This window comes from Falco peregrinus, chromosome W (genome assembly GCF_023634155.1).
Source record: "Falco peregrinus isolate bFalPer1 chromosome W, bFalPer1.pri, whole genome shotgun sequence".
Classification (NCBI taxonomy): domain Eukaryota; kingdom Metazoa; phylum Chordata; class Aves; order Falconiformes; family Falconidae; genus Falco; species Falco peregrinus.
The window spans coordinates 25,821,684-25,830,488 of NC_073743.1; the positions used below are offsets into that span (position 1 = coordinate 25,821,684).

At 43.2% G+C, this 8,805-nt stretch overlaps 1 protein-coding gene across 1 annotated transcript; it reads right to left on the minus strand.

Moving 5' to 3' along the window:
• Nucleotides 1-658: 658 nt before the first annotated feature.
• LOC129783146 (protein NYNRIN-like) lies at nucleotides 659-4,246 on the minus strand (the record flags this gene model as incomplete). Its single annotated transcript, XM_055792947.1, has 1 exon — nucleotides 659-4,246. A coding segment is annotated over one exon (3,519 nt), but the record flags the coding sequence as incomplete, so codon positions are not given.
• Between the last annotated feature and the right edge of the window lie 4,559 nt (nucleotides 4,247-8,805).

Genomic DNA, 8,805 nt, shown 5'->3' on the forward strand with positions numbered 1-8,805 from the left:
GGTTTAGTTAATTTAAGATCAAGCGTTAATGGGGTTGTTGTAACTGTGGTGGTGGTAGGAACAGTGGTTAGCATGATTGTTATTTTGATCTTATAAGTCAGAGCTGTTCTTGGGGATTCCTTTCCTAGGCATATTATAAAGATGGGCTCGGTTAAGGTAAAATTGTGCCAACATTCTCGTGAATTAAAGCACATGGTTGTATTTAGAAGGGTAAATGCCTTATCTACCTTTCTGACATTAATCTGGGTGTCTCCCGAAATCTTGGTGTTATCCTTTTCATTATATGTTTGACATCCTACTTTTATCTTATCTCCTAATTTTCCCCATAATCGGTCGACTTTGTGTACATCCTCCCGGTCCCATTGATTCCTTTGGTACACCTCATTTTCAGAAAAAACCACCATAGCTAGTTTCGTCTTTGAGTCCACCTTTCCCATTATTCCAGTGTGTTTTTTCTGGGCATGATTCCAAGGCCAATTATCAGGCTCTTGGTTGTAGGCAAGAGAGAGGGTACAAAAAAACACAAATGGTTTAAACCCACTATTGATCATTTTAAGAATCTAAACGTTAAAATCTGTTTTGATCAAAAATATCTTTGTTTGAGTTGGGGCTTACTAATAACAAGTTGGGCAAGACTGGCCACTGGCTCAGTCCCAGACTCTTTTGTTCTATATTGTTTGTTGTGGTGCCCTTCCCATATGGTGGATCCGCAACCTCTCAGGTTCACTTACTTGCCACCCACATTGTTCCCATTTGTCCGAGTAAATTTGAGTTTCAGTTCTTTTTTATCTGGGGTTACTTTCCAAGAAGTTGCAGGGGCTTTCTTAATCCGGGTATGGTGAATCCAAGAATTCTGTCCCTCAACCTTGATTGCAGTGTAGGTGGTGAGTAGGACTTGAAAAGGTCCGGTCCACTGTGGTTCCAGGGTTTTATCTGCAAAACACTTAACGTATACATAGTCTCCTGGTTGTATATCGTGAACAGGTCCATCCAGACCCCTACTGCGTGTTCCCATCACATGCTTCTCAATTCTTATTAATTGTTTGTTTAGTGCCACCATATAGGAAGTCATTGTTTCTTCACCAGTCTGTGAAGACATCCCCTTTTGTACCCCATAGGGTCGTCCATATAAAATTTCAAATGGGCTAAGCCCCTCTTTTGCTCTCGGTCTAGTTCGAATTCGTGTAAGAGCTAATGGCAAAGACTGGGGCCAAGTTAGATTTGTTTCTTGGCCTAACTTGACAATCTGTTGTTTGATTAGATGATTCATCTTTTCCACCTGGCCACTCGATTGTGGTCGGTATGAGGTATGTAATTGCCAATCTATTCCTAGATGGTGGCTAATCTGTTGCACTATTCTGGACACAAAATGTGGTCCTCTATCCGAGGACATTACCGCTGGGACTCCAAACCTAGGTATTATCTCTTGGAGTAGTATTTTGGTCACTTCCCGGGCTTTAGCAGTTCTGCACGGGAAGGCTTCTGGCCAACCTGAAAAGGTATCTGTTAGTACCAACAAATATCGATACCCCCCTTTTCTAGGAAGTTCCGAGAAATCGATCTGCCAGTGTTGCCCAGGAACATTTCCTCTCCCAATTTTTCCCAACTTTGGCCCCTTGGTAATCTTAGGATTAGTCTGGAGGCAAAGATCACATTGTTGGGTTACTTGTCTAATAGTAGTATACAAATTTCGTGCTATTATGTTTTTAATGAGATCCTTATATAGAGCTTCTGCCCCCCAGTGCCTTTTTCTATGTTCTTCCCTGACTACTGACCATACCATGTAGGAAGGAATCACTATTCTCCCATGTGAGATTATAGCCCACCCTTCCTCATTATATGATCCCTCTAGGTCAGAAATCAGTTTGCGATCTTCTTTAGTATAGTCTGGTTTACCTTCTAGAGATATTTGTCCATCGGGTATTAGCGCACCCTCTACCTTGATTGCTTTTCTGGCTGCCTGTTTTGCTTCCCTGTCCGCCAGTTCATTTCCTCTTTCCAATTCTGTGCTCACTTTCTGGTGTGCCTTAATGTGCATAATTGCCACCCTTTCAGGAAGCTGGACTGCATTTAGGAGTTTCAAAATTTCTTCCGCATGTTTGATGACTTTTCCTTGGGAGTTTAACAGTCCCCTTTCTTTCCATATTGCTCCATGAGCATGTACCACTCCAAAGGCATATTTAGAATCAGTCCAAATATTTATAGGTTTTCCCTGAGCTCTCTCCAGAGCTCGAGTAAGGGCTATGATTTCAGCCTTCTGTGCCGAAGTGTCAGCTGGTAGCGGCCCCGATTCTATCACTTCTTCAGAGGTTGTAACAGCATATCCGGAATGTCGCTTTCCATTCAGCATATAGCTGCTCCCATCCGTGAACCAATGTTCAGCTCCATTAATAGGAACATCCTTGAGATCTGTCCGACTAGAATAAGTGGCTTCGATTGTTTCTAGACAGTCATGATCGACTGATTCTCCAATATTCCCATTAAGAAATGAGGCTGGATTGACGATGTTTGTAGTCACGATCTCAACATCATCTTGTTCCACCATTATGGCCTGGTATTTTAGGAATCTCTGTGGGGAGAGCCAATGCCCCCCTTTTGTTTCAAGGACTGCAGACACTGTGTGGGATACTAAGACAATCATTTTCTGGCCCAGGGTAAACTTCCGGGCCTCTTGGATGTTTAGGATGACGGCTGCTACTGCTCTCAGGCAACCAGGCCATCCTTTTGCAGTGGCATCCAGCTGTTTAGAGAAGTATGCCACTGCCCGTCTGTATGGTCCCAAATCTTGTGCCAGTATTCCTAATGCCATTCCCTGTTTCTCATGGGAAAATAGGAAAAATGGCTTACTCACATCAGGAAGTCCTAGTGCTGGTGCCGACATCAAGGCTTTCTTCAGTTCATGGAAAGCTCTGTCTGATTCAGCATCCCACTGAAGATCCTTCTGGTTAGCTGCTATCAGGGAATATAATGGTTTAACAAGCAAGCCATAATTACATATCCAAAGCCGGCACCATCCTGTCATTCCCAGAAATGTCTGCAGTTCCTTTACAGTTCGTGGTTGGGGGGCTTGGCATATGGCTTCTTTTCGGGCCTTCCCCAGGACCCGTTGTCCGGCACTGATCTCGTACCCCAGGTATGTGACCTGTTGTAACACCACCTGTGCCGCCTTCTTAGAAACTCGATATCCCTGTAGTCCCAGAAAGTTCAGCAGACTCACAGTCCAAATAATACAAGATTCTTCGGTTCTGGTTGCAATAAGAAGATCGTCTACATATTGTAACACTTTCCCTTCTTCTGACGGTGGTTCCCATAACTCCAAATCCTTTGCTAATTGGTTTCCAAAAATTGTGGGGCTATTTTTAAACCCCTGTGGCAACACCGTCCATGTGAGCTGGGTCTTTCGACCGCTTCTGGGATTTTCCCATTCAAAAGCAAAAATTCTTTGGCTGGCTTCATGGAGAGGGAGGCAAAAGAAGGCATCTTTTAAGTCTAAAACTGTGAACCAAGCTAGGTCAGGTGTCAGGGTGGTAAGTAAGGTATAGGGGTTAGCTACTACAGGATACAGATCCTCTGTTATTTTGTTAATGGCCCTTAAATCTTGAACTATCCTATAAGACCCATCAGGTTTTTTAACTGGGAGGATAGGTGTGTTAAATTCTGACTCACATTCTTTTAGTAGTTTTAGTTCTATGAATCGCTCTATGTTTGGACGAATTCCTTCCCTATCTTCCCTTTTCAGTGGGTATTGTTTAATTCTTACCGCACTCTGTCCATCCTTCAATTTTACTATTACAGGTGATGCATTCTTGGCACGTCCCGGTATGTCAATTGCCCATACTCCGGGATATACCTGATCAATAATCCTGGTATCAATTTCCCTTTTTATAGGAGTATTGGCCAGAGATAGGCTCATAACCTGTATGTATTGATGATTATTTACCTCCAGAGTAACTTCCCCTTTTTTAAATTTGATTGTTGCCTCCAATTGTTCTAATAAGTCTCTACCAAGAAGGGCCTTTGGGGAATTTGGCATAAATAGGAATTTATGGATCCCCATCTGTTTTCCCAACTTATATTTTAAAGGTTTACAAAAATAAGCCTTTTTAGTTTGGCCAGTTGCACCTTTTACTGAAACATAATCATTTCCCAAAGGCATTAAAGCCTGGTTCAAAACCGAATAGGTGGCTCCTGTGTCTATTAAAAATTCCACCTCCTCCTGTTCTTCTCCTAATTTTAATTTTATTAATGGGTCGGCTAGTCAATTTTCTTCTTCCATGTGAGCTATTGTTTTCCCTTGATTATTGCGCCATTTAGTGTTTTCTTGATGTCTGCGTTCAGGGCATTCGTTTTTCCAGTGTCCTGTCCTTTTGCATATTGCACACTGATTCCTACCCAGGGGTGTCAGCCCACGCCTTGATTTAACTTTAGATTTTTGATTCTCATTTTCTCTTACTACTGCTAATATTTTCTTTTGGTCCTGCTTGTAACCTTCTTCTCGATTACTAAATATTCTCCATGCTTCCTCTACTAATTTTTCCAAGTCTCTATTTTCAGGAGGTCTCAATTTTTGCAACTTGCGCCTAATATCCCCCTGTGATCGTCCTAAAAAGAGGGATATTAGTTGCTGTGCGCCTACCTCCGAATTTGGGTCCAGAGACGTGTGCCGGCGCATTGCATCTCTTTATTCTGTCTAAGAATTCTGAATGTGTTTCAGAAGGACCCTGTCTGACCTCATATAACGCTGCCCAATTTATTGTTCTAGGAATTGCTTTCTCCATTCCTCTGAATATCCATTCCTGGTATGCTTGTAATCTTCCCATTTCAGCGGCTCGGTTTGGGTCCCATTCCGGGTCCAACAAAGGAAACCATTCTCTATAATTATCTCCCTTTATATTATAATGTTCCTTTGCGAGATCCCCCGCTGTTTTTATGACTAATTGTTTTTCAGTTTCAGTCAAACAATCTAATAATAATTGTATATCACTCCAGTCAGGATTGTGCTGTTTTATTAGAAATTTAAAATTCTGTGCCGTCTTTATCGGATCATTACGGTATTCTCGGGCAGCCTCTTTCCATTCTCTCAGATCAGCGCCCGTGAACGGAACTTTTATTTTCATTGTTCCTCCGTCCGGATTTACAGCTTCTCGGAGGGGTGCCTGTAAAATAGACTTCTGTCTGGTGCGTGAAGACACCGGACTATTTGGAGCCGTAATGGCAGTTTTTGTGTTTCCTTGTGTGGCACCGGGTGTTTGGTTTTCTTTATAAATAACTTGTGGAATTTCTTCCTCTTGTTCGCCTGGGGGTGGACTGGGAGCCCCGGCCGAACCTTGTCTCTCCACTCTATAAGGTGGATTAAATAAATCATTTAATTCGGGCTCTTGTTCTCCGTTTAATTTGATACACCTTTGTCCAATACTACATGCTGAGCAACATCTTTTTAACTTTCCTTTACGCTCCGTCCTGTCCTCTCTTTCTAGTGCTAGTACCATAGGCTCCCGCGGGGGTACTAAGCCGCAGTCCTTTTGCCACTCACTCAGGTTTGTCCCGGAGGACGAAGAACATGTCTGCATATGATACTTCATCCCATTTTCCCTCTCTCCTCAGAAACAACATTAATTGCAGGAGAGTGTTATAATCTAACGTTCCTCCCTCCTGAGGCCATTTCGCATCGCTCTCCAATTTATACAAAGGCCACCACTGATTACAATATTTAACCAATTTCCTTCTATTTTCGGTACCACCCTGTCCTACGATATCACTCCAAAGTTTTAATATACAACCCAAAGGCGATTTTTCACAGGGCTTACTCCTTCCATTTCCCATTTTGCAATTTTAATTACTTTGTTTTTCTCCGGCCGCCTTAGCCACCCAAGGTTGGAAACGCGGATAGAGCTTTTTACTCGTTTTGCACTCAAACGCCTGTCTCAAGCACTCTTGCACTCACACTTAGTCAAAATAATTAAGCTATACACGGAAAATCAAAATGCGCATCTCAATCACACCATTCACACTCTCCGGGCAGCCCGCAGTCACACAAGCAGTATGTTATACGGTACCGTGCACTTATGTACAAACTCTTAGGAACACTAACAGTTCACAAAGTATGCATTTCAATGAACAATTGCCAATAAACAAACAACAAACAAAAACCAATTTTTCCTGGTCTTAAGCAGAGTGTTAAGTTTTCCGCTATTTGCCACGAATTACCAGAATGTTAATATTTTTCAACATACATTTCATAACTCCGAGTTTTGAACATATAACAAGACAACACATAGAACAAACAAGACACAGAGCGCTATTTCAGTTGTTACATTCCAGGAATTCCCCAATTCTTAAAACAACCTAAAGGAAGTTTTTTAGCTTCCTCTTTTCCTACGCAAAAGTTTCCCTTTTACTTTTGCTGTGAGGTCCCTCTTGTTCCTGTGAGATTCCGCCTTATTCCGTCCCACACCCCGCTTTCCGTCACGAGGCCTCCGGGCTTTTAGGAATGGCAGTAACCTCGGGTTTGCTCGATCTGCCCTCAAGATCGCTAGCGGCCACCCCTTGGTCAGCAAACCCCCTCCCAAGGTACCTTTCCTCCTGGGGACTACGCTGCGCGCCGGACGTCTCCGTGCGTCTCACCAGCCGCCCCGTTACTAAACATACCGTTTTATCCGTGGATCCAGGGGTTTCTCTTCTGCTCCCGGGTGAACAGCTGAGAAGAGGAGGCTCCTCCGAGGAAATCTCCCGGGGCGCGCCTAGGAGCGTCCGCTCCGCAGCTGGTCCCTCAGCCGAGCAGAAATCCTCCTGGCTGGCTCGCCAAACTGACGTGCGGAATTAGACTCTATAACTCGAAAGCTATAAAGTAGGTATGTTTATTGCGCGCAGATGCACGGGGGATCGCTCCTCCACAAGCGTGCATGCCCGAAGTGACGAACCATCTCACATTTATACAATAAAACAAATGAATATTCAATTAACGCCTATACATATTCGTTACCTAAACCCCGCTTCGTATGTTAATTAGCTTATCAGTCCGTTTCCTGGAATGTGGTGGTCTTGCAGGTTTGTAGGTGATTCATGTTCTTGTGACCATCCGATCTTCTTCAGGTGATTCATGTCCTTGTGACCACCCGATCTTCTTCAGGTGATTGTGACCACCCAATCTTTTCCAGCAAGGAGACTTAGCACTCCCTCCCTCTAGATAGCATTTGAATGTCTCTCATCTTTTCTTATTCTCTTTTAAATAGCCCCTTTGTTAGAGGAAGAAGGGCAGGCGTCTCCCCTTTGTTAGAGGAAGAGGGGCAGGCATCTCCCCCGTCTCCCCTTTGTTAGAGGAAGAGGGGCAGGCGTCTCCTCAAAACTGTGGTTGTCACCGCACCCATGACTAGTCACCATACCCACATTCCTTAAGCAGACACATACAATCACAATCCATGTCCATTATCCCCATTTCACATTATTTCTCCATATCAATAGGACTCGCTCACGCACCCGGCCGTTAATAAAGAAGTGTCTCCTTATCTACATCACATTGGTGTTGATAAGTTTTTCATTCCAAGATTTCAGTAACATTACCATTGTCCAGGTTGGACAACCCAGGCCTGTTAGTTGAAGCTGCAGAGCAACTTTAAATTGTCCTGGGAACAAGCAGTGGGAGAAAGAAAACAAGCTGTGCACAAACAAGAAGCCAGGTGCAGAGCAAGTCCTGGGAACCGCGAAATCCACACACTCTCATCGACACACTCTGATCAGGCGCCTGCAGCATGGTCACCTATCAGCCACACGGACGCCCGCGTGGCCAGAGACTTTTATCCAGTCACCTGTGTGTAAAGTCAGGTGAGCGGTCGGTTTAGGTTATAAATATGACATACGGAATTAGACTCTATAACTCGAAAGTTATAAAGTAGGTATGTTTATTGCACGCAGATGCACGGGGGATCGCTCCTCCACAAGCGTGCATGCCCGAAGTGACGAACCATCTCACATTTATACAATAAAACAAATGAATATTCAATTAACGCCTATACATATTCGTTACCTAAACCCGCTTACTCTTGCTTCGTTTGTTAATTAGCTTATCAGTCCTTTGCCTGGAATGTGGTGGTCTTGCAGGTTTGTAGGTGATTCATGTCCTTGTGACCATCTGATCTTCTCCAGCAAGGAGACTTAGCACTCCCTCCCTCTAGATAACATTGGAATGTCTCTCATCCTTTTCTCATCCTTTTTATAAATAGCCCCTTTGTTAGAGGAAGAAGGGCAGGCGTCTCCTCAAGGCTGTGTGCCTATGTGACCAGACACCACACCCATGACCAGTCACCATACCCACATTCCTGAGCAGACATATACAATCACAATCGATGTCCATTGTCCCCATTTCACACTATTTCTCCATATCACAAGCATAGTCACATTCTACTGTTGGGATTTTTTTTCAATCCAAACACATTCAGAACTGTCCCCTAAGCTAATATTATAGGAATTGACACAGGTAATACATTGCATTTGGTGGTGCCCAGTGTGAATATGACCAAGGTAACTCACCGATGTGACTGAGAAAATGTTTCATTTCTCAGAAGAAATTGAAACACATAAAGACATTGTAAACTTTTTCACCATGTTTTTTCTCCTCTCTGAATCAACAAGTTCATGCTAACTGAAAGCAAACCTTAGAGAGAGTAAGAATTTACCTTCTCAAATATGCTTCTAAACAAGATACCATATGAATATTGTAATAATACACAGTTACTGTGTAATTACTGTGTAATTTGTCATTACTTCCAAAAATAAGAAAAAAGCACTTCTTCTGAATGTCAGTTTTGG